This window comes from Gossypium raimondii, chromosome 4, assembly GCF_025698545.1.
Source record: "Gossypium raimondii isolate GPD5lz chromosome 4, ASM2569854v1, whole genome shotgun sequence".
NCBI lineage: Eukaryota > Viridiplantae > Streptophyta > Magnoliopsida > Malvales > Malvaceae > Gossypium > Gossypium raimondii.
This window is the reverse complement of record NC_068568.1, coordinates 19,202,984-19,229,164: the sequence shown is the minus strand read 5'-3', so window position 1 is coordinate 19,229,164 and position 26,181 is coordinate 19,202,984. Positions and strand designations below refer to the sequence as shown.

The 26,181-nt window shown below is 35.0% G+C and overlaps 2 protein-coding genes across 6 annotated transcripts; one reads left to right on the top strand and one right to left on the bottom strand.

The window, feature by feature from the left end:
• Positions 1–246: 246 nt before the first annotated feature.
• On the bottom strand, positions 247–7,390 carry LOC105766721 (uncharacterized). Of its 2 annotated transcripts, none has more exons than XM_012586300.2 (7): positions 6,610–7,390; positions 4,343–4,444; positions 3,667–3,924; positions 3,202–3,315; positions 2,682–3,032; positions 602–2,500; positions 247–517 (listed from the first exon to the last, which is right to left on the bottom strand). In XM_012586300.2, the coding sequence occupies exons 1-7, from the start codon at positions 6,997–6,999 to the stop codon at positions 503–505; spliced, it is 3,129 nt and encodes a 1,042-aa protein (XP_012441754.1). In that variant the 5' UTR covers positions 7,000–7,390; the 3' UTR covers positions 247–502. The 2 variants fall into 2 exon arrangements, with proteins under 2 accessions (XP_012441754.1, XP_012441755.2); XM_012586301.2 differs by lacking the exon at positions 6,610–7,390 and adding an exon at positions 6,291–6,545.
• A 12,153-nt stretch (positions 7,391–19,543) lies between these two features.
• LOC105766722 (polyadenylation and cleavage factor homolog 4) lies at positions 19,544–25,790 on the top strand. 4 transcript variants are annotated; one of them, XM_012586304.2, is made up of 7 exons: positions 19,544–20,310; positions 21,589–21,690; positions 22,101–22,358; positions 22,704–22,775; positions 22,933–23,292; positions 23,474–25,369; positions 25,482–25,790. In XM_012586304.2, the coding sequence occupies exons 1-7, from the start codon at positions 19,924–19,926 to the stop codon at positions 25,494–25,496; spliced, it is 3,090 nt and encodes a 1,029-aa protein (XP_012441758.1). In that variant the 5' UTR covers positions 19,544–19,923; the 3' UTR covers positions 25,497–25,790. The 4 variants fall into 4 exon arrangements, with proteins under 4 accessions (XP_012441758.1, XP_012441757.1, XP_052485394.1 ...); XM_012586303.2 differs by having other exon boundaries at positions 22,101–22,367; XM_052629434.1 differs by lacking the exon at positions 22,704–22,775.
• Positions 25,791–26,181: the final 391 nt, after the last annotated feature.

Sequence of the window (26,181 nt, the reverse complement as noted above, 5' to 3'; positions counted from 1 at the left end):
GTTTTGGTTGTGAAGATGTAAAAATGAAATTAATGAGACGCATATATATTTTTTTGATAAATCAATGTTGCCTTCAAAACTGGATTGAGAAGATGGGGATACTTCGGGTAATACATTTTTGGCAGGAATAGATGAAAAAATGAACCAAACAATTGCATTTTGTGAACTAGTTGAATTAGATTCCTATTACATTTACCCAAGTTATAGCTTTATGAACTTAAAATCCGCTCCAGAAAACGCAACATATTAAACACGGAAAGGCAAAAATTATGTGGTATTTATATGTACTTATCTATCAGACTTTAACCTTTGAAAGGAAGGAAAACAAAAATGGGAACCATAAAAGCAACAACACTAGTAGACACTCTCAGCACCACAAAAATTAGCATACAAGGGCCGTTTGTTAGACATTTAAGCTAAGGAAAAAGTAAACCTGGATTCTTTAGTCAGGGCTCTACTAATGACACTGCAACTCATAGCTCCATCCATTCACCTTACAGCGTTATTCTTCCATTTCCTAACAAGAAGTCAAGAGCGATGATCAGGTGACAAAACATTGGGACAATGAACCTGAATAAAAATTCGAATCAAAGTACTTTACCACTTTAATACCACCAGACAGTCCCAAGTCCTGAACTGAACTTTCTGACATGCAATTTGCATGCACAATGGGGCCATTGGCTGCACTCCCATCAGTAGTTCCCACCCCACCATCCTTTGATGGGATAGTCAAGAATGCTGCTCCCTTAAACATCCATTCACCCCTGTCCAGGCTAAAATAATCTTCAAATAGCTCGCCACATAACAAGCACGCACACTGATTTTCATCTGCAGGAACCATAAGCTCAGCCTTTTCTGTTTTCTTTTCCAACTTGTTCAGAGAACCAGTGCAATCAAATACCAATTGCCCAGGCTTTCCAGCAAGCCAATCATCTGACCTCGTGTACCAGCCCCTCAATGCCCTACCAGAACCTCTTGATTCAGTCTTTGTCATTTCATGCCACTCTAAGTGTCTATCAAGCCGTCCCTGAAGCTTAAGTCGAAGACCACATAAGCTGCAACAATGTGGAAGGTCATCCAACAATCCACTGATCACAGATGAATGAAATTCTCTGATTACCTCTGGCCTGAGTTCTAATCCTATCAAGCTTTCTACTTCTGTTGAGGTGGACTGATGTGGGGGAACTGAACATTTTGGAGCAGGTTCATCATAGGATACCTCATTCATTGTGGAGGATCGAGGAGCATCAGACGAACTCTGAATGTCCGAACTCTTGTTCATTGATTCACTTGGCCTCTCGATTTCCGGGCTCTTCTCTATTTGGTTGGGCATCTGAAGAGATGGTAGAGATGCAGCATCCTTCTTTGATGCAGATATCAAACCTTTTGCAACTAATGAGCTCAGAAGGTTAGATATTGGATTTGTATCCTTGCTTTCGGCATCAGAAGTTTGCGATGGGGCATTACTAACAAGAGATGAAAGTGGTGGTCCAGGAGGCAGTGGCAACTGTTCTACTTTTTTCTGGGAACTATTCGGAGTAGCTGTTATTGCATCATGGGTTGCATCTGATGAAATTGCAGCATCAATCAAGCCTGAGGTTGTTAAAACAGCTGGAGGACAATTTGGGAGAGGAGGCTGTGAAATTTGCCCAACAACTTGAGAAATCTTAGTTGAAAGGTTGCCAGTAAATGAAGTGCTGGAGAGGATTCCACTCTTCATTACAGCAGCTAATAGACTACTAGTACTTGATAGTTCTGAAGTTTCAATAGCAAGTGGATTAGAACACTCCAATGCACTTCCAAGTGCTGAGGCTGCTTCTACTTTGGAGATCTGAGACGGAAGAGGCTTCTGAGTCTGACCAGAAGTTTCAGCCTGCATGGAGTCTGGTAGGGGTGGCTGTGAAAGGTGATGATGACGGCTAGGAAGCAAAGAAATCGGAGCAGAAGTCTGAGGAGAGTCTCTATGAGACCCAACACTCAACTTTCCTGAAAAATGAGATGGTTTTGGATCAGCCCGAGGCAGGGAAAGAGCTTGCTGATAATCTGGATCAGCCAATTTCTGTAGCTGTTGATGGTTATGGCATGCAGGAAATGAAGGTGAAGGTGAATGCTGGCGCATAGGAGACTGTTCAGGAGGTAATGCAGTTCCTACGGACTTTAAACACTGCTTTCCAGAAGTACCTGTGGATCCTGATGCCACATTCGCCAAAAACACAAAGCCTGGGGTTCCCGAATGGGATGAACCCGTTTGAGGTCGCATTCCTATCCTGGCCAGGGAAGAACTTGCACCAGTAGGCAACCCACCAAGACTAGCAGAATAGCTCTCAGAACGGCTTGAACTAGTAGCAGGCAAACCATCTGTCCATGCGGTAGAAATCTGATGCCCAAAAGAAGGTTTGTCCTTCTGCTCAGTGGATAACGCATCAGCGGAAGTCTCTCTATCAAACCTAGACCCCGCATCATGAATGCTTTGAGGTCTGTGGAGCTGACTTTCAAAATCCTGGCATTGAAAATGTAAACCTGGTTATAAATACATTAGGGGAAAAAATCCTAGAGGAAAGAAATGAAAAAAAAACTAGAAAAGAAAAAAGGGAAATAATCAAACAACCATAATGTTTCTCTTCCATGTAACAAAGGTTTCAAGTAATGCTTATACTACATTACTGTTCATGCAAGCTTACCATTTTTTCTGAAACATCAGGAGTCCAACAATCTTTCCTCATGTTATTAGAGAAGTTGGCTGCATCATGTTCAGACAACCTAGAGTGCATCTCCCACATAAACTCCTCCTCCTCAGAGTTTTTCCAGCTGCTCAACAACCCACTGCTGTTTCTACTATGTGTTCGGTGTAAACGAGGATCAGCATTCACAGTTTTGGATGCTGAGTAATTTTGAGATCCATGCTTAACGTTGAAACCATTCCTCTGGCCAGGAATAGTCTCAGTAACACTGCCTGTAGCTCCAAACCAAGGTGCATCAAGCCCCTGATCAGTAATATTCCCCCTGGTTCTTCTAACTTCTATGCCAGGAGTCTGTAAAAGATCAGAACCATAGTCATAATCACCAACAGCAATTTCTCACAAACAGGCTCATTGTACATGTCTATATGAGAACACTGAAGGTGCTGATAATTTTAAGATATGGGCACAAAGGGATAAGAGAATAAATAGATTATAACATACTTTAAAACACTTCACCTACATTCATTTTAACAGATCCATATGACAGTTCAGCTATGCTGTGTGCTCTATCCGGCCTCTCAGACTCCTTTGAGTTGCCCAAAGTCCCAGCCATATCATTGACCATAACTTTTGCCTTCATCACATAAAACAAAATCAAAAGAAAACCCCTTATAGTACATACATTAAAGATGAAATGAAATCGATGGCTATGAGAAGGAAGAAAAAACGGGGCAAGGGCGGCACATTGATACAGATGATCCCATGAAGGACTAGAAAGAAAAGATATAGAGGGACGCTTTAAATTTTAGATATGAATCTTTAAAGATGCAAGTTGAAGAAAAAGAATAGGTTGAGAAAAAAAATTAAAAATGCTTGCATTTTAGAAACATGATCAAACCTCCAACCTCCATAACTGCTTCAGAAATATACCGAATAAAATCAAATCAATATCATGCCAAAAAAAAAAGAGGATTATGGAATTTACCCTGCTTGATTGTTGAAGACGCTGCTTCTCTAGATACTTTGGGTTTACATGAATGCTTTGTGGTGGACGCTGTGATAGTGTATCCGTTCTAGATGTTGTGTTTCCTGAAGACGAACCATTTACCAAAGGAGTGAAGCCAAGTTCCTTTTCGATCACCTGGAGAGTCTGAAGAGGGAATACCCCTTTCCAAGTTCCAAAAAGATGTCGCATACTCTGATGTAAGGGAGGATCAACTTGTCTATATGCTTTGCAAAACACCTAAACCAGCAGTCAAAATGTAAAACACCATTACGCTTGCAGCATGAGTATCAAATGCATTCTAGATAAACACACAAGTAACAGAAAAAGAAGGTTTCAGCATTTGGAAGAGTTTGAGACTCTGAGCACAAAGTAAAAGTGAATATCTTTGCTAAAGGATATAATCCTTTCCATAGCATAATCTTCAAACACTTTCTAGATGAACACAGAAGTTACACAAAAAGAAGTTTTCAGCATTTGGAAAAGTTTGAGACTCTGAGCACAAAGTAAAAAAGGATATTCGTTGAAGGATATAATCTTTTTCATAATATAGTCTTCTGTAATTTCTCAGACAACAAACATAAGCACATTACAAGACATTTTCTCAAATGCCCCTAGAGCAACAATGGAGCCAAAGGAAAAAGAATGAAATCCTAACCTCTGGTAACCTGGCAGCAAAACATTTAATGTAGTCTCTCCCAATATTCTTTACAATACTATCTAAAAGATAGAGTGATGGCAGCTTTTGGTCACTGGGAACCTGCAAAGTCATTTTTTATCAGCTCTCAAACCACAAAAGCAACCTTCATTGGACTAATTCTTTGCCAAAATACTAATCACATCCATACTATCATCAATGCTGTAATGAAAAGAAAGACAGTTGAGGGAGGAATGAGGATTGCAAACAGAAAAATAGGATGAACCAAACCTTTATTCTCCTCATAATGAAAGAAAAAAGTAAAAACTTTCACTAATGAGGATTTTCAGCATTAAATAAAGTTTTTGAATCCATTCCTGCTATCAAAGTTGACCGCCTTTTACCTCATCAACTTAGGCATTTAATTTCATTTACCTAAAATCTGACCCCACCTTATCTAGTTATGATTTCAATTTATCCCCTGTTTTTCATGACTTTCTACCAGCTTCCAGCCTTAATAAATGGCTCCATCACAGAAAAAGCATTCTTTCAGATCCAAGCAATCTGAGGCACCATTATATACTTTGTAGACTTCGAAAGCAGATTTTTATCATTTGCCAATTGAAAACCAAAGAGTGCGGGTAACAACAGGGTGCTCAACTTAAGCATTCACAATGGCATTAGCATTTCTAGTTCTATTTACTCATATCGCCAACCAAAAGCAATTTGAGTAGAATAACAAAAGATTGCTAACAAAAGATGATGACAGGCAAGTAGGAAAGCACTATACTCGCTTCAGAAGGAAAAATGAAATGGAGATGAACAAATATGTGACCATATAAGGAAATTGATGTGAGAAAACCCAGCTAAAGGGAATAATAGCTTAAAGAGATTCCAAACCAATACACCTCATCAACTTAGGCATTTAATTTCATTTACCTAAAATCTGACCCCACCTTATCTAGTTATGATTTCAATTTATCCCCTGTTTTTCATGACTTTCTACCAGCTTCCAGCCTTAATAAATGGCTCCATCACAGAAAAAGCATTCTTTCAGATCCAAGCAATCTGAGGCACCATTATATACTTTGTAGACTTCGAAAGCAGATTTTTATCATTTGCCAATTGAAAACCAAAGAGTGCGGGTAACAACAGGGTGCTCAACTTAAGCATTCACAATGGCATTAGCATTTCTAGTTCTATTTACTCATATCGCCAACCAAAAGCAATTTGAGTAGAATAACAAAAGATTGCTAACAAAAGATGATGACAGGCAAGTAGGAAAGCACTATACTCGCTTCAGAAGGAAAAATGAAATGGAGATGAACAAATATGTGACCATATAAGGAAATTGATGTGAGAAAACCCAGCTAAAGGGAATAATAGCTTAAAGAGATTCCAAACCAATACACTTCATTAGATATAGGTTTCATAACATATGGACTCTTCACATTCCATTTCGACATATGCCTGTAAAGTTTACAATCTCTATAATTCATTGGCCAGCTGTTTACAAATTCCAGGGCGATTAGAAACATATCAGTTCCATGAAAAAATAGAACAGAAATCCAATAAAGGAAGATATTTGCAGGCAAAATGGCCTTAGACCGGAATTGCATAGACTACGAAGTCACATCATGACATAACATTCCTGCATTTGTTAATAAAAGGAAAAAAAAAAAAAAAACTTGACCAACATTATTGTACTCATATCACCTGTTAAGATAATATAAAAATTGAACTCAAAAGAACTCTGCGAAACATTTTAACAAACCTACATCGAGACGCACATTGATGACAGCAAAACTAAAAAAAATATCCATTAATCCCAATTTACACTTACAATCCAAATTATCTTTCCTTTTTTTTCCCCACAGTATAGAACTTGCAATTTATTTTCCTGTACAATTCAATTTCAAGAAGAAAGGAAGAGCTTTAACGAATAAGGCACAGCTAAAACTGAGTTCACCTCAAGAATATTAGCGCAGACAGTAGCAGCAATGGCCTTGGCGGCATGAACATTCTCGCCAGCGATTATTGTCAAGTTAGTAATAATTGAACTCAAAAGAACTCTGCGAAACATTTTAACAAACCTATATCGAGACGCACATTGATGACAGCAAAACTAAAAAAAATATCCATTAATCCCAATTTACACTTACAATCCAAATTATCTTTCCTTTTTTTTCCCCACAGTATAGAACTTGCAATTTATTTTCCTGTACAATTCAATTTCAAGAAGAAAGGAAGAGCTTTAACGAATAAGGCACAGCTAAAACTGAGTTCACCTCAAGAATATTAGCGCAGACAGTAGCAGCAATGGCCTTGGCGGCATGAACATTCTCGCCAGCGATTATTGTCAAGTTAGTAATAATTGGTTTCGAGTTAACAGTGAGCTCAGCTAACGCCGTCTTATACTGGCTAACTAACTCTTGCTGCTGCTGGTGTTGCTGCTGATGTGACACTGGTTGTGGTTCGTAAGCTCCACCGTCGCCACGGATCAAATCATTGGTGCCGGAATCATTGGACCGGAATCTCAAACCAGAGGCGGTAACAACTGGGTTCGCTCGTTGAGAAAAAGGCCGGATATTAGGGTTCGAAGTGAGGTCTTCAGTTAACCGTGGTTTTTTCAAACCAGGTTCTCTTGATCTATCAAATGATCTACGCGGATTCTCCATATAAGCAAATCGAAAACCCTAAATTCCTAAATCGATAATCACTCTAATTTTCATGTACAGTCAAATTAGCAAATCAAATTATCAAAAAGGGGGAAAATTACAATATTACAATAGCCTAAATCGAATCTCTAAAAAAACTCCAAAACCTTATACAATAAGGGCACAAAATAAAACCCTATGGATTATCATATACAACAAAACAGAAAAAAGAAGAAGAAGACTTCTAATTCTAATTCCATTTCCAATTATAATTCTATCTTCTAAAGATAAAGGAGCAGAGAATTCCGATCAAAAAGAAAAATGCAGAGAAATTATTTTTGGAAAGAAGAATTTGAAAGAAGAGGGAGAGAGGCCGGGTGGAGATTAAGAAAGGAAGAAGGCTAAAGGGTTTAATTGTAAATATGGAGATTGATTGTTAATATATAGGTTAGTCCAGAAGGTGAGTTGGAGGGTTTAAAATTTGAAACGGAATTTTTTTAAAAAAAAAAGGGTAAGGACTTTATTTTATGGCCTTCTTTGGGCCGTGTGAATGATAATTTCAAAAAACCCAACAATTATTTGTAAATAGATCTCACAATAATATCTATATTTACTAATTATTAAGCTTTTATTGAGTTTGTATGACATATTAATACTTGGTTAGAAAATTATTAAAATTATTTTATTTATTAACCAATAAAAATTTGTTTATAATGAGATTCAAACTAAGGACTGGTGTATTTAAATTTTTTCATTTATCATCTAAACTAAAGCAATCTCTTTATTCTTATATGAAATTTTAATAAATATGTTTTTATATGCATTTTATATATTTGTGTTTATGTTTCGTTTTACTAACAATTTAGTTTAATTTTTTCATTTTAATTACGTATATATTTCATGTGTTACTATTAATTAGTTCCAAACTGTATATATTATTATTTATTGTATGTGATTTTAAACACACTTTTGTATTCCAAATACGTGATTTTCGTATGCATACGCGTGTGATAAGATTTCTAGTATTTATTATATATATTTCACAATATGAAGGGTGAAAAAAGTATTGAATTATTTGCAATTTGTGATGTTAACAAAATTCAAATTTTCCATCAAAGTAAAATATCCGCATGGAAAAACATATACATTCTAAACACACCCTATACCCGAATCGATCGTCGAGTCTAAGCTATAATATGTTACATTCGTTTCTGGAGAAATTTCGATCGATTACAAATAAATTTCATCATTATTCATTAATTTATAAGTATTAAGAGCGTAAAACATTATATATATTCATTTTCGGGTCATTTACGAGCTTACGAAACTCAATACCATCCCAAGGTCAAACTAGACTAAAATGAAAAGTTTTCAAAGTATGCTAGGTGGGTGTCGAGACTTTTAGGACTTTGTGTCGCGAAATTGAAGACAGTAGCCAAGCTTCCCAACTTGAAGATCAAATTGCAAAGGTTTTAAAATAAAACAGGACTGATGTCGCGACCTCAAGCAGAGGACGTCGCGACAAGATGGCCTAATGTCGAGACATTTAATGTGTGAAGTCGCGACATCCATGGCAGAATACTAATCCCCTATTTTCCAATGATAACAACTCAACATACATAACAACCATTGGCCTCAAGGCTCCAATTCAACTATTTCAACATTCAAACTTACCTAAAACATAGTTACCCTTGCATCAATATAAATTATGTACATGATTATAAACAAACTCACATATTCACATCTTATATACAAACCATTTTTGACCATTTCTAACATTGAGTAAAACATCTCTAGGTACATCCCATTGATAAAATGGAAAGGACTATACAAACTTAGGTTGAGTCGATGTAACCTTCTGGATACCAACCGCACTTTCCCAAGGCTTTGAGAATATTTATACCTGCACACGAAACAAACGAATTGTATGTTGAGCAATTGGGCTCAGTAGTACATTTATGATTCAAGATACATTTAACATAAGCATTAACAATATGTTTCAAGACAAATCATGCATATATATACTCAATATCTAATCAAATAATGTTCCAAAGTGCCAACCATTTTCTATCATCAATCTATGTGTGTAAGCATACTAAAACATTATCAACCAACCTATCCAACAATGCATATAAATGACTAATTCCAACTTGTTTAACATTTACCAATCATTCAATACATATCAAGAATCAAACACACAATTAGTTAACTTTACCACATGCTATTAACACTATACTATTCATGTTCCATGGAAATAATCTCGTTTACTTTGATTTTATACCATTCAACTCATTTATGAAGTCTATTGACTCATTCATATTCATTTCGGCCCCCAGGGCTCGTGGCACACGAAGTGCATACTGGCGCACGAAGTGCATCATGGCACACGAGGTGCATCGTAGCGTATGAGTGCATAACTTGTACACAATTCAATCCTATAGCATGCCAACTATATCCGACTCAAACCGACTAGGTAAAGGGTACCAATGTTTAATCCCATTTACAATTTAGTACAATTATCATTTCTCAATCATATTCACTATCCTAATCCAATTATTAACATATCACATATACCTAATGTCATGCAATACATTTTTACCCAATTCCATAACACATATCATATTTCAAGCAATTCATGTTATTTTACATTTTATTCATTTTAGTCATATATCCCGTCAATTCACATTCAAGCTCAATCCAAAAGCTCATATTATCACTATATACTCACCTTAAAACTCCCATATGCAGATAACATGAAAATACAATCAATTAATAAGTCCTTAAATCATAAATGTACAAACTAGAGTTTTTAGTCACTCATCGATCACTTTCCCTTTTCCTTTCCCTCTCGAAGGTTTCACGTCGACCTTAGCTATGTATATTTACAAAACATATCACATAATCAATTTCCAGCCAATTTTCAACCAAATATCAATTCATGCATATTTTACAATTTATTCAATTTAGTCCTTAAAATTGAGACTACATAACTTTCATTCTAAAGCTTCAAATTAAAATCCAATTTTACATTTATTTATTAGGGACCTTATAATTTCTATTACTACTAAAATTTTATAACAGTTCTACATTTTATTCAATTTGATCCCTAATATGCTAAACTAACAATTAAGCGTTACAAGTTAGTCCTTTTCATAAACTAAGCTTAATTTCTATCAATTTCACACCTAAATCATTCAATTCTCAACAATGAAAACTTACCAAATATTCACCAATTCATCAAATTGATTCTTATGGTAAAAACTCTATAAAAAACAAAGAAAAATGGCTAGGGGCTTACTTGAAATTAAGATTAAATGTCAACTTAGGTTTTTAAAGCTTTTTTTCAATGGTGGACAGTGAGAAAGTTTGAAGAAGATGCTGATTTCCATCTTTTCCACTAACATTTCCTATATATATATATATATATATTATGATTAATTTTAATTAAGCTTAATCAATTAGCTTAATCGTGCTTAATTAAGCTTTAAACTTTAATCTTTAATTAATTTAAACTAATTACGGTTAACATCACATCCCACTATCATCCATTTAGAATTGGTTTATTTTTCATTTTAATCCTATGTTTAATTGCTATCTAAGCCCCCAAACCTTATTTTAATTAAAATCTATAGTGATTTAACTTTTACAATTTAGTCAATAGGCTTTAATTAACCACATTTTTGCTAAATTGCTTAACTAAATTTCAATTAAACAATATAATAACTCTGTAAATATATCCATTTAATACTTATGAACTCGATTTATGAAAATGAGGTTCCAAAACTACATTTTTTGACACCATTAGAAATAAGGTTGTTACACTTCAAATTTGTTATTTAATAAAAATATTAAGATTTGAGAGAAAAAAAAGTAAATAAAAATGGAGAAGCTTTCCTCTAAAGAATTAGAACATTTATAAAGAAGCACGAACAAGATCAAGGCTATGGTGGGGATTGTGTTGGATTTGGTGCCCTAAATGTAACAACCCAAATTTAAGTGGTGCTGGAAACGGTGGTTTTGGAACCCCGTTCTTCGATGATTGAGTCTATAAATATTATTAATTAATATTTATGAATTAATTATAGTATTATATTGAATTTTGGTTTGACAAATTTGTTAATTGGACAATTAGTTAAGGTACAAGTGTATTAATATTAAAGTCGTTGATGTTTAAAATGAGGTATTGGGATCTAATTTTGGTAATCAAACTCGTAAATATTTTTATTATAAAAATATTTATGGAGTTATTATATAGGTGAATTGTATTTTAGATAGATAATTTTATTGAATTAGTGACTAATTAAGGTACAATGATTAATTTGTAAAAGTGGTAAAATTAATCGCTATAAATTTTAAGTTGTTAAAGGACTAAAAGGACAATTTAAATAAAATTTTAAATGGAAATTTTACCATTTTTAAAACATAGTGGACGGTGGGTTAAAAGATTGTTAAAAATCCAATTATATTATTATATGTATAAAATATAAAAATTAATAAAAACAAACAAATATGAAAGTGGAAGGAAAGAGAAATCCCACTCATTTCTTTCTTCATCTTCTTCACGAAAAAATCAAGAAAGAAAGGAAAAAAATTGAGTTCTTTTAACTTTGAGCATTCGACCCTTGCATGGTGAGTATTTTTATATTTGTTTTTCGTGAATTTTATGTTTTTAAGACCGTTGTAGCTTGATTTAGCTAGCCTAGGGATTAATTTGTAAAACTTTTAAAGTTTCCAAAAGTTTTCATTATTGAATCTTGAAGGTTTTTGTACTAAATTGTTAGATTTTAAACTTAGAAATGAAAAAGGACTAATTTGTAAAGTGAAAATTGTTAGTTTTGAACATAAGGGCTAAAGTGTAAATATTTCAAAATTATTATGAAATTTATGTAATTATAGATATTAGAGGGCTATAGAAGGATAAAATTAAGATTTTTTCAAAATCAAGCTCAAATTTGAAAGTTATGGCAATTTCGATTTTAGGGACTAAATTGAATAAAATGTAAAAATTTAGGAACTTTTGTAAAATGAAATTAAAATGTCATATGCATATATTTTTATGCTATAAAGTATTTGGAATTGATAATTTGAAATGAATTATCACATAGACCAGAATTGAATTAATAGAAAGATAATCGAAAAAAAAGGAAAATTACGTATTAGTCCTCGACATTTCATTTGTTGTTGTTTTCGCAGGTAAGTTCATATGGGACTTACTTTATTAATTCATGTTATGTTTCTAGTATATTTTATTACTTTTTAGTTCGAATTGTTAGGTAAATAATATCTTTTGGCATCAAAAGGACTAAATCATAAATATGAAATAAATGACTAAGATGAATAAATACATGATAATGATTAAATGTGAAATTGATATATGATTGAGTAATATGTGTATGATGATGTTATAGGGTTAAAAATGCATATGGATTGTTATTCGAAATGTGAAAATTAAGTATATAGTTTTAAAGTTTGTAATGATATAGAACTGGTAACCATGCTAGTTGAACTTAGTAAACGATTGGGATACGAATGGCATGCCATTAAGGTTCAAAAAGAGCAAGGATTTCTTTATGGCTGGCTGAGATCTAGCATGTGTTATGAATTCTCGACAGCTTGAGTGAGCAACATCGAATAAAGTTTGCAAAAGTAAACCTGATCTACAGCTTGTGTGAGCAGCCCAAATATCACAGCTTGTGTGAGCAAATTGAATAATTCTTTATCGATGGCTGAGATCTAACATATGTTGCGAATTCTTAATAGCTTGAGTGAGCAGCATCGAATAAAGCTTGTATAAGTAAGCCAACTTTACAGTTTGTGGAAGTAAATAAGTCTTGGGTATCCGAGTTTAATTTACTTTAGTCCTCCAGGCAAAAACAGAAAGTAAAATAGAAAATGAAAAGGATGAAATGGTAGTATGTGAATGAAAATAAAGATACATTTATGTGTTTGCCAATGAGTTATGAATTGGTTATTACGTGTTATGAGATAAATTGTTATACATGTATTTGATTATGTTATAAATTCATATGAACTAACCTCTGAATGTATTTGTTAACATACATATGAAAGTAACAAGATTCCAAAGTATTTCCATGTTAGTCTTAGTATGTTTTAATCATTTAAATTGTTGATTGATTAAGGTAAGTTAAGTTAATTTATTATGATCTTACTAAGCATTCGATATGCTTACTTATTTCGTTTTCTGTTTCTGTAGTGGTCATTTTGTGGAACGCGTCGGTTGGGTCATCACAAAGCTCATGCTATCCAATCAACATTTTGGTTGTTTTTTGGCTCATTTTAATTTTGGTTATGTGGCATGAACATAGGGTTAATATATGTGTTTATGTAACAACTCATTTTCAGTGATATCAGAACAATGGTTTTGGGACCACAATTCTGATGAGTAAATTATTATTTTATTATTTATTTAGTGTCTACGAGTTTTTAATAAGGTCGTATTAAAATTTCGTTAAGAAATTTTAATGTTTAAATGCTTAATTAAGTGAAAAGAACTAAATCGTAAAAGGTGAAAAAGTTGAGTTCCACTAGTTAAGAGAGTCAAATGGCCTTATAAGTGAAATTTAATGGACTTGAATGGTAATTTTACCATATATGTTGATAGTGGATGTACATAGATTTTGTTTTATTGAAATTTTGATAATTTTTAAAGGGCAAAAAGGTAAATTAATAAATAAAACTAAAACAACCTAAGAAATCATGTTCATCTTCTTCATTTCATCCTATCTCCACCGAAAATCACCATGGAAAGAAGCTAGGGTATTCGGTCAAGCTCATTTTATTGCATGCAAGTGTATTCAAGCCCATTTTTAATGATTTTTATGTTTTTGAGATCATTGCAACTAGGTCCAGCTAGCCTGTACCTTCGTTTTTGAATCTGTTAAAAATTTTGGAAGCTACCATTGATGAATCTTGAATATTTTTTTATGATAACCATGTGTTTGAAGCTTTGATTGTGGTATTTGGTTGAATTGTAAAGTGATTTTTGTTAGATTTTGATTTAAGGATTAAATTGTTAAAATGTCAAAATATCAAGGTTTGATAGTGAATTTGATGTAAAATAGGGACTGTTAAAGGGCCTATAATATTCGACTATAATTTGATTCTAAGAAAATAGTTAATTTGATGATTTTCAAGTTAGAGGACTAAGTTGTAAAAATTGTAAAAGTTTAGGGAAAATGTGCAATTAATGAGAAGTTAAGGGTTATGTACATTGAATGAAACGTGAAATATGTAAGATTAATTTATTGTATTTAATTATCATATAGATCAAAACTTAGATAAAAAAGACAATAACCGAGGAAAAGAGAAAATAGCGGATTAGTCCTTGCGTGTTGGTCGAAATCAAATAGTAGGTAAGTTCATAGTGTTTCAATATGTAAATAAGTTTCTAATTTGCATTCTTATAATATATTTATTTAATTAAATGTTTATAGATAATTATTGAATGATTGTACATACGTGCCCCTTTTGTACTTTGGTACCATTGATTGCACATATGTGCCCCATTTTGTACTTTGGTACCCCTAAATGCACATACGTGCCCCTGTTTGTACTTAGGTACCCCTGATTGCACATACGTGCCCCTGTTTGTACTTCAGTACCCTTGATTACACATATGTGCTCTTATTTGTACTTCGGCACCCCTGATTGCACATACATGCTCTTATTTGTACTTCGGCACCCCTGATTGCACATACGTGCTCCTATTTGTACTTCGGCATCTTTGATTGCACATACGTGCCCCTGTTTGTACTTTGGTACCCCTAAATGCACATACGTGCTCATGTTTGTACTTTGGTACCCCTAAATGCACATACGTGCCATTGCTTGTACTTCGGTACCCCTGGTTGCACTTTCGTGCCCTGGTTATACTCTAGTAAACCTAGATCAAATATTATATTAGTTGTACTTAATGGTATTTAGATTAAGTGTTATACTATGTTCTTACTAAGCTTTGTAAGCTTGTCGATTTTTGTGGATTATTTTGTAGATAATTGCCGTTAACACTTTGGAAGGATCATTCAACCGGCTCACACTATCCAGTCAAGTTGGTAGTTTTTGAAACTCTTAGGGTAGTGGCATGTATATATATATATAGATGAATTTGGGGTTGAAGGGTGTAGGATATTTTGTATTAGCATTTAGGTATGTTTATGCTCTGAAAGTTATAGTTGGATTGGGTTCTTTAATGTTTCACCAAGTATTGTCATTTTGGGTACTTCCAATTGCTTGTATATAAGGTCCCATGTTAGTATTTTATGATGTTATGAAAATGGTTAATTGAAATGGGTTTTGGTAAGAGTTTTGAATTAGATTATGCATGTACTAAAATGTTTTTGGCTTGTTTTGATGTGTTATGTTTAGATGTTAATTGTGATGCCTTTGAAAGGCATACTGGTTAATTGAATTAGGATTCTTGAAATATTATTTTGATGTATGTTTGAGTGATGTTTAGGTCCCATTAAGCGTGCTTAAAAATGCTGTAAGGTTATGCATGAAATGGTCTTGGAATGACTTGATTTTAGGTGAATTTTGGGTCCACACGAGCGTGTGTCTTAGCTGTGTGAGGCATACGACCTGGTGACATGGCCGTGTGTCATCTGATGATATCCTTAGGTTACAAGTTAGTGAGTTACACGGCCTAGCACACGGCCTGGCACACAGGAGTGTGACACGATCGTGTGATTCTACTCAAAGAGTTACACGAGTGAGGACATGGGTTGGGACACAACCATGTGTCCCTAGTTTGAAGGTTACACGGCCTGAGACACGGGCGTGTGCTTCAGCTGTGTGAGGCACACGGCCTAACCATACGGGCGTGTGACCCCTGTCACCAAATTTTTTTAGACTTTTTCCTAGACTTTTCAAGTTGTTTCAATTTGGTCCCAATTTTCTTCTAAGATATTTTTAAAGCCTCAAGGGCTCAATTTAGGGATGGGATGTAAGTATTTGATTGTTTTATGATATGCTTATACTGTTGATTGATATTTAGTTTAATTATTTTTGATTGTTCGGTAATGCCCCGTAACCCTAATCCAGCGACGGATACGAGTTAGGGGTGTTACAGTTTACTTGAGATGATAATGATTGGAACTATGGTTGATCATTGAATATGAATTTGTTAATGTTTAAGCATGTAAGTGTGAATGTTTGATAACATGTTCAGCTTTTATTGAAGTCTGTGAATGGCTTAGTTTGAAATGGAATGGTTTGTTTGAGTTTTGAAAATGGTTCTATGAAAATGAGTATATGATGTTAGGTTGCTAATTAGCATAAGTCTCACTTGAATTATAAATTCAGTGGTAATTTGACATGTTCTATGAGTTGTTAGATTACCTTAAAATGTTAAGATGGTTTGAAACCTTAAGTGTTAATAGACTTGTGTTGTAAATGACAATTGGTATATATATGTACATGTATTTAGTTTATGAAGTGATATGTGTGAATGGTAAATGAAAATGTATGTTTGAATGAAATTTGATTTGAGAAATGAATAGTTGGTAGCTTGTAATGGTATTAGAAATTTTGATGTGAAAATGGTCTTTTTTGAGGCATATTGAATATTTGGATGATAATGTGTTAAATGTTATGTCTGGAAAGTATTTGGACTTAAATCTACGCAGGTGATGTAGTACATTGAACATCAAATGGTTTGTGGTATACTTAGTTAAATGAAATTGATGTTAAAAGGTTTATTTTTGCATAAAGTAGGTTCCTCATCTCGACGTTGATCTTCCCTTATCTCAACGTCAGCCAACAAGTTGTGATGTACTGACGTCAAGTAGTCCAATGTTGTGACGTGTCATACTGTTTGGCAACGCTATGACGTAGAGAGAGTCTCGTCACGATGTTGGCCCTGTACTTTTCAAATTTTTTAATGTGATCATTGTTTGATCTCAGGTTGATTTAATAACTTTCGTAAGCTCGATTGAGGCTCGGTTTTGATTGTATACCCTACTATGATGAAATTTTGTCACAAATTGGTAATGAAATGAATTGATTGCTATGAATTGTATGTGATTTGCTTCGGTGATTGTGGTAGCATCCTATAGCTAAAATCTAACGACCAGACCGAGCGATGGGTGTTACACTAAATGTAGTATATTCGTTTGTATAGTTGTAATTTTTTCAAACATAGTGAATAATAAAACAAATTCATGGATTACATTAATATACTTTGTATGATTATTCTCATATGGTCTTTGCACGCAAAGAAAAATGGAAACAAATGTTGCTCATTGGTTGTCTAATGTTTAAACTAATACTAAGCGGTATTACATGGTTGGATCGTAATACAAAAAGACAACTTATATTAGTAGATGAACCTAAACATGTCTTTAGTCTAATAAAAAAATGAGCAAGCCGATTGAAAAACTAATATGTCGTCTATCAAGTCCAATTGGGGAGATGCTTTGTCTTGGGCATCAAAGCTGATGACTCCTAGATGATAGAGACATGGATGTGACTAACTGGACTGACAGTACATTAGAATGGACCCAAGAAGAATAGATCTTAAATCTATTTATGAATTTATTTACTTCTGACGTTCATATTATGACATACCTAAATCCTGAGTGGATGGTGGACTATGTATGCGACTTCTGTAGTATGTAGCATCATTCAAAATAGTGGAATTCATAGCCCGAGACATGGGTAAATGATATCCTTTCATTGGCATTACATGGTTGATGAAAAGTAAACGTGGCCACAAGTCATTTGTTTTTGTGATGAATGATTTGATCACTATTTGATAGTGATTGACTTTTCATGAAGGAAGATGTTTACCATGAGATAAATAGGATCATATTGGGAGAATAAATATTATCCCAAAGAGATTAAGGATATCCTATGAGGGTAACACACTTATGACAAGGTCATTGGACGAGCACTAATTGAGTTGTTTTCATAATGGTATGTCGTTGGGGAGAGCTCAATCACAATACTATAGGGGAATGACTTTCTGACTAAATGAGTTTATAATTAATGGGCAAAAAGCTGAAACTTAATTATAAATCATTTGAGCTTCAGTTGCATATGTTCGATGCATTGTCATTACAGCTATGTCTCTATCTTTTGGGAGTCATCCGCTCCGATGCCCATGAAAAAACATCTTCCCAACTGGACTTGAAAGACAATATACCAGTCTTTCAATCTGTTTGCTCATTTTCGTTTGGACTAAAGACATGTTTAGGTTCGTCTATTAAATAAGTTGTTTTTCTGTATTACGATCTGACCATGTAATACCAATTAGTATTAGTTTAAACATTAGACAACCAATAAGCAACATTTGCTCCATTTTACTTTGCATGCAAAAACCACATGAGGACAATTATACAAAGTATATTAATATAATCCATGAATTTGTTTTATTAACCAATCTATTCGAAAAAATTACAAGTGTGCTTAGACGAAAATACTACACTTGGGGCACCAAATCCAACAAAGTGATAATTGAGGAAACCAACAATAGTTTGTATGATAACAATGTTTCTTCCAGAAAGCATGTTGTAATATTTATGAATAGTAACGAAAAGAGATTTATATCTTTACTTTGCTACTCACAAAATCATAGCTCTCCCTTACAAGTGAGACCTATTGTAGATGAAAAAGATGAATGCATGAAGATAAAGACTGACTAGGTCATATTGATACAGGGCTTTTTAAGTTACCCAGCAAGATAAGGATATTCATGAATACTTTGGGGATCCACCTGATCTATCCATAGAAGAAGGAGATGCTATGCAATCTTTGTCATTCCAAGATTTAGAGATGCAAGTGTAATATTCTATACCTAACCTAAATGGCGGATCCAAATATAAGATGCTACATTGGTTATCGGAGTAACCCAAATAAAATAAATTCAAAATGGACCATTTATCATGCATAATTAAAATTTTAAATTCAAAATGATTAAAACATAATTCAAAGATACCTTGCTCATTTATAATGAATAAACAATAAACCAACAAAAATGGGCCTAAAGAACAAAATTTGGGGCCCAAAATAGAAAAAACAAAATAATAAGACTCAGATTTAAGGCACACCTATCGAGCCGAATCTGATCATCAACTGAAGGAGGAGCCACATGAAAGAAATGCTCACCAAAAGGGGTATCTTTCATCAGATTAGCCAAGGTGTTAGCAGTAGAATTCACCTCTCTAGGTGCTAGCTTTATAAGCACTCTCTATTCGCGCATGCACAGTTCTTGAATACGTAAGATCAAGTCTTTATTTGAATGTCCTTTATGATCCCCATAGATTCTTTTGATAGTCAAAGCATAATCTGTTTCAATAATAATATTTACCTTGGTAGCCTCCCAAGCTAATTAGAGTGCATCATAAATGACATAAGTCCAAAAAAAGTTAAAACATTATAAAAATCTAACAATATACTACTCTGAGATCTATTTACAAATAATTGTTGGTTTTTTAATCAAACCCAATGCCTTACTTTTTTTTTTAATTTAATAAATTTCCGTTTCAAATTTTAAACCATCCAAACTCACCTTCTGGACTAACCTTTATATTAACAATCAATCTCCATATTTACAATTAAACCTTTTAACCTTCCTCCTTTTTAATTTCCACTTTCTAAAAATAATTTCTCTGCATTTTTCTTTTGATCGGAATTCTTTGCTCCTTTATCTTTAGAAATTAGAATTATAATTGGAACTGGAACTGGAACTGGAAGTGGAATTAGAATTAGAAATCTTCTTCTTTTTCTTTTTGTTGTATATGATAATCCATAGGGTTTTATATTGTTCCCTTATTGTATAGGGTTTTGGATTCTTTTTAAAGTTTCGATTTAGGCTATTGCAATATTGTAATTATTCCCCTTTTTTGGTAATTTGATTTGCTAATTTGACTGTAAATGAAAATAAGAGTGATTATTGATTTAGGAATTTAGGGTTTTCGATTTTCTTATATGGAGAATCCGCGTAGATCATTTGATAGATCCAGAGAACCTGGTTTGAAAAAACCACGGTTAACTGAAGACCTCACTCCGAACCCTAATATCCGGCCTTTTTCTCAACGAGCGAACCCAGTTGCCGCCTCTGGTTTGAGATCCCGGTCCAATGATTCCGACATCAATGATTTGATCAGTGGCGACGGTGGAGCTTACGAACCACAACCAGTGTCACATCAGCAGCAACACCAGCAGCAGCAAGAGTTAGTTAGCCAATATAAGATGGCGTTAGCTGAGCTCACTTTTAACTCGAAACCAATTATTACTAACTTGACGATAATCGCTGGCGAGAATGTTCATGCCGCCAAGGCCATTGCTGCTACTGTCTGCGCTAATATTCTTGAGGTGAACTCAGATTTAGTTGTGCCTTATGCGTTAAAGCTTTTCCTTTCTTTTTGAAAATGAATTGTACAGGAAAATGAATTGCAAGTTCTATACTGTGGGAAAAAATTGAAAAGATAATTTGGATTGTAAGTGTAAATTGGGATTAATGGGTATTTCTTTTAGTTTTGCTGTCATCAATGCGTGTCTCGATCTAGGTTTGTTAAAATGTTTCGCAGAGTTCTTTTGAGTTCAACTTTTATATTATCTTAACAGGTGATGAGAGTACATGTTGGTCAAGTGTTTTTTTCTTTTATTAACAAATGCAGAAATGGTATGTTGTGATGTGACTTCGTAGTCTATGCAATTTCGGTCTAAGGCCATGTTGCCTGCAAATATCTTCCTTTATTGGATGGATGTCTGTTCTATATTTTCATGGATCTGATATGTTTCTAGTTGCCCTGGAATTTGTAAACAGCTGGCCAATGAATTATAGAGATTGTAAACTTTACAGGCATATGTTGAAATGGAATATGAAGAGCCCATATGTTGTGAGAAGTATAACTAATGAATTGTATTGGGTTTGGAATCTCTTTAAGCTATTATTCCCTTTAGCTGGGGTTTTCTCACATCAATTTCCTTATATGGTTACACATTTGTTCATCTCCATTTCATTTTTCCTTCTCAAGCGAGTATAGTGCTTTCCTACTTACATGTCATCATCTTTTGCTAGCAATCTTTTGTTATTCTACTCAAATCACATTTGGTTTGCTATATGAGTAAATAGAACTAGAAATGCTAACACCATCGTGAATGCTTAAGTTGAGCACCCTGTTGTTCTGGCACTCTTTGATTTTCCATTTGCAAATGGTAAAATTCTGCTTTCCAAGTCTACAAAGTATATAATGGTGCCTCAGATTGCTTGGATCTGAAAGAATGCCTTTTCTGTGATGGAGCCATTTATTAAGGCTGGAAGCCGGTAGCAAGTCATGAAAAACAGGGGATAAACTGAAATCATAAATAGATAAAATGGGGTCAACTCTGATAGCTGGAATGGATTCGAAAATGCTGAAAATCTTCATTAGTGGAAGTTCTTACTTTTACTTTTTTCTTTCATTATGAGGAGAATGAAAGGTTTGGTTCATCCTATTTTTCTGTTTGCAATCCTCATCCCTCCCTCAACTGTCTTTCTTTTCATTACAGCATTGCTGATAGTATTGATGTGATTAGTATTTTGGCGAAGAATTAGTCCAATGAAGGTTGCTTTTGTGGTTTGAGAGCTAATAAAAAATGGCTTTGCAGGTTCCCAGTGACCAAAAGCTGCCATCACTCTATCTTTTAGATAGTATTGTAAAGAATATTGGGAGAGACTACATTAAATGTTTTGCTGCCAGATTACCGGAGGTTAGGATTTCATTCTTTTTCCTTTGGCTCCTCTCAGGGCATCTGAGAAAATGTCTTGTAATGTGCTTATGTTTGTTGTCTGAGAAATTGCAGAAGACTATATTATGAAAAAGATTATATCCTTCAACGAATATCCTTTTTTACTTTGTGCTCAGAGTCTCAAACTTTTCCAAATGCTGAAAACTTCTTTTTATGTAACTTCTGTGTTTATCTAGAATGTGTTTGAAGACTATGCTATGGAAAAGATTATATCCTTTAGGAAAGATATTCATTTTTACTTTGAGCTCAGAATCTCAAACTCTTCCAAATGCTGAAAACTTCTTCTTCTGTTACTTATGTGTTTTTCTAGAATGTGTTCAATACTCATGCTGCAAGCATAATGGTGTTTTACATTTTTACTGCTGGTTTAGGTGTTCTGCAAAGCATATAAACAAGTTGATCCTCCCTTGCATCAGAGTATGCGACATCTTTTTGGAACTTGGAAAGGGGTTTTCCCTGTTCAGACTCTCCAGGTGATTGAAAAGGAACTTGGCTTCACTCCTTTGGTAAATGGTTCATCTTCAGGAAACACAACATCCAGAACGGATACACTATCACAGCGTCCACCACAAAGTATTCATGTAAACCCAAAGTATCTAGAAAAGCAGCGTCTTCAACAATCAATCAAGGTGAATTTGGTAATCCTCTTTTTTCTTTTTGGCATGATATTGATTTGATTTTATTCAGTTTATTTCTGAAGCAATTATTGAGGTTCGACCTTGTTTATAAAAAGCAAGCATTTTTAATTTTTTTCTCAACCTATTCTTTTTCTTCACCTTGCATCTTTAAAAATTCATATCCAAAATTTTAAGAGACCTCTATATCTTTCCTTTCTAGTCCTTCAGGGGATCATCTGTATCAATGCACGACCCTTCCCCTGTTTTTTCTTCCTTCTCATAGTCATCATGTCCATTTCAGCTTTTAATGCATGTACTATAAGGGGTTTTCTTTTGATTTTGTTTTATGTGATGAAGGCAAAAGGTATAGTCAATGATATGGCTGGGACTTTGGCCAACTCAAAGGAGGAGTCTGAGAAGTGTTTTAAAGTATGTTATAGTCTATTTATTCTATTATCACTTTCTGCCATTATCTTAAAATTATCAGCACATTCAGTGTTCTCGTATAGACATGTTTAATGAGCCTGTTTGGGAGAAGAAGATCATTGCTGTTGGTGATTATGACTATGGTTCTGATCTTTTACAGATTCCTGGCATAGAAGTTAGAAGAACCAGGGGGAATGTTACTGATCAGGGGCTTGATGCGCCTTGGTTTAGAGCTACAAGCAGTGTTACTGAGACTATTCCCAGCCAGAGGAATGGTTTCAACGTTAAGCATGGATCGCAAAATTACTCCGCATCCAAATCTGTGAATGCTGATCCTCGTTTACACCGAACTCACAATATTTCTGGTAGAAACAGCGGTGGGTTGTCTAGCAGCTGGAAAAACTCTGAGGAGGAGGAGTTTATGTGGGAGATGCACTCTAGGTTGTCTGAACATGATGCAACCAACTTCTCTAATAACTTGAGGAAAGATTGTTGGACTCCTGATGTTTCAGAAAAAATGGTAAGCTTGCATGAACAGTAATGTAATATAATGCATTACTCGAAACCTTTGTTACATGGAAGAGAAACATTATGGTTGTTTGATTATGTACCCTTTTGTCTTTTATAGTTTTCTTTCATTTGTTTCCTCTAGGATTTTTTTCCTAAAGTATTTATAACCAGGTTTACATTTTCAATGCCAGGATTTTGAAAGTCAGCTCCACAGACCTCAAAGCATTCATGATGCGGTGTCAAGGTTTGATAGAGAGACTTCTGCTGATGCATTATCCACTGAGCAGAAGGACAAACCTTCTTTTGGCCGTCAGATTTCTACTTCATGGACAGATGGTCTGCCTGCTATTAGTTCAAGCCGTTCTGAGAGCTATTCTGCTAGTCTTGGTGGGTTGCCTACTGGTGCAAGTTCTTCCCTGGCCAGGATAGGAATGAGACCACAAACAAGTTCATCCCATTTGGGAACCCCAGGCTTTGGGTTTTTGGCGAATGTGGCATCAGGACCCACAGGTACTTCTGGAAAGCAGTGTTTTCAGTCTGTAGGAACTGCATCACCTCCTGAACAGTCTCCTATGCGCCAGCATTCACCTTCACCTTCATTTCCTGCATGCCACTCCCATCAACAGCTACAGAAATTGGCTGATCCAGATTATCAGCAAGTTCTTTCCCTGCCTCGGGCTGATCCCAAACCATCTATTTTTTCAGGAAAGTTGAATGTTGGGTCTCATAGAGACTCTCCTCAGACTTCTGCCCCGATTTCTTTGCATCCTAGCCGTCATTATCACCTTTCACAGCCACCCCTACCAGGCTCCGTGCAGGCTGAACCTTCTGGTCAGACTCAGAAGTCTCTTCTATCTCAGATCTCCAAAGTAGAAGCAGCCTCAGCACTTGGAAGTGCATTGGAGCGTTCTAATCCACTTGCTATTGAAACTTCAGAACTATCAAGTACTAGTAGTCTATTAGCTGCTGTAATGAAGACTGGAATCCTCTCCAGCACTTCATTTACTGGCAACCTTCCAACTAAGATTTCTCAAGATGTTGGGCAAATTTCACAGCCTCCTCTCCCAAATTGTCCTCCTGTTTTCACAACCTCAGGCTTGATTGATGCTGCAGTTTCATCAGATGCAACTCATGATGCAATAGCAGGTGCTCCGAATAGTTCCCAGGAAAAAGTAGAACAGCTGCCACTGCCTCCTGGACCACAACCTTCATCTCTTGTTAGTAATGCCCCATCGCAAACTTCTGATGCTGAAAGCAAGGATACAAATCCAATATCTAACCTCCTGAGCTCATTAGTTGCAAAAGGTTTGATATCTGCATCAAAGAAGGATGCTGCATCTCTCCCATCTCTTCCGATGCCCAACCAAATACAGAAGAGCCCAGGAGTCGAGAGTCCAAGTGAATCACTGAACAAGAGTTCGGACATTCAGAGTTCATCTGATGCTCCTCGATCCTCCACAATGGATGAGGTATCATATGCTGAACCTGCTCCAAAATGTTTAGTTGCCCCACATCAGTCCACCTCAACAGAAGTAGAAAGCTTGATAGGATTAGAACTCAGGCCAGATGTAATCAGAGAATTTCATTCATCTGTGATCGGTGGATTGTTGGATGACCTTCCACATTGTTGCAGCTTATGTGGTCTTCGACTTAAGCTTCAGGGACAGCTTGATAGACACTTAGAGTGGCATGAAATGAAAAAGACTGAATTAAGAGGTTCTGGTAGGGCATTGAGGGGATGGTATGTGAGGTCAGATGATTGGCTTGCTGGAAAGCCTGGGCAATTGGTATTGGATTCCACTGATTCTCTGAACAAGTTGGAAAAGACAACAGAAAAGGCTGAGCGTATGGTGCCTGCAGATGAAAATCAATGTGCATGCTTGTTATGCGGCGAGCTATTTGAAGATTATTTTAGGCTGGACAGTGGTGAATGGATGTTTAAGGGAGCAGCATACTTGGCTATCCCATCAAAGGAGGGTGGGGTGGGAACTACTGATGGGAGTGCAGCCAATGGCCCCATTGTGCATGCAAATTGCATGTCAGAAAGTTCAGTTCGGGACTTGGGACTGTCTGGTGGTATTAAAGTGGTAAAGTACTTTGATTTGAATACGATATACCATTCTTCTGAGTTAGTTCTGCTTTATTCAGGTTGTTTTCCCAATGTTTGTCATCTGATCATCACTCTTGACTTCTTGTCAGGAAATGGAGGAATAACGCTGTAAGGTGAATGAATGGAGCTATCAGTTGCAGTGCCATCAGTAGAGCCCTGACCAAAGAATCCAGGTTTACTTTGTCCTTAGCTTAAATGTTAACAAACGGCCCTTGTATGCTAATTTTTGTGGTGCTGAGAGTGTCTACTAGTGTTGTTGCTTTTATCGTTCCCATTTTTGTTTTCCTTCCTTTCAAAGGTTAAAGTCTGATAGAAATATAAGTGCATATAAATACCTCATAATTTTTGCCTTTCCGTGTTTGACATGTTGCGTTATATTAATAGTTTTTTTTCCCTTTTTTCTGGAGCGGATTTTTATTTCATAAACTAGAAGGCTTTTTTCATATTCAGCTTTAAAATTGGCTATCAGCATAGAGCATGTTTATCATCAAATATAGTGAACTCTAGGAACTAGGATTTTAGAATCTGGATTTGGATTTCTAAAATAATGTAAGTCGAGTTTAATCCATAGATTTGTTAGATGCTTATTATTTAGTAATGAATTTGAAAAATATAAAATGTTTTTAGATTTGACAAATTAAATGTTTTTGTATTTTCTAAAATATATCATATTGAATCTCAACTACTTTGTCCATTATATTTGAATTTTATTATTACCAAAGTGAAATCCAAAATTTGAAATTCATATTCTCAAATAGAGCACGATAGAATGTAAGAACAAAGGAAATT

What these genes read in the sequence shown, in the direction of transcription:
- LOC105766721 (XM_012586300.2), bottom strand. Translation starts at nt 6,999, where the DNA reads ATGGAGAATCCGCGTAGATCATTTGATAGATCAAGAGAACCTGGTTTG. An exon ending in GTCTTCAACAATCAAGCAGG is followed by an intron (nt 3,316 to 3,666) that starts GTAAATTCCATA and finishes TATGTGATGAAG; the next exon opens with GCAAAAGTTATGGTCAATGA. An exon ending in ATGGATCTGTTAAAATGAAT is followed by an intron (nt 3,033 to 3,201) that starts GTAGGTGAAGTG and finishes GATCTTTTACAG; the next exon opens with ACTCCTGGCATAGAAGTTAG.
- LOC105766722 (XM_012586303.2), top strand. Translation starts at nt 19,924, where the DNA reads ATGGAGAATCCGCGTAGATCATTTGATAGATCCAGAGAACCTGGTTTG. An exon ending in TCTGCGCTAATATTCTTGAG is followed by an intron (nt 20,311 to 21,588) that starts GTGAACTCAGAT and finishes ATGGCTTTGCAG; the next exon opens with GTTCCCAGTGACCAAAAGCT. An exon ending in AGTCTGAGAAGTGTTTTAAA is followed by an intron (nt 22,776 to 22,932) that starts GTATGTTATAGT and finishes GATCTTTTACAG; the next exon opens with ATTCCTGGCATAGAAGTTAG.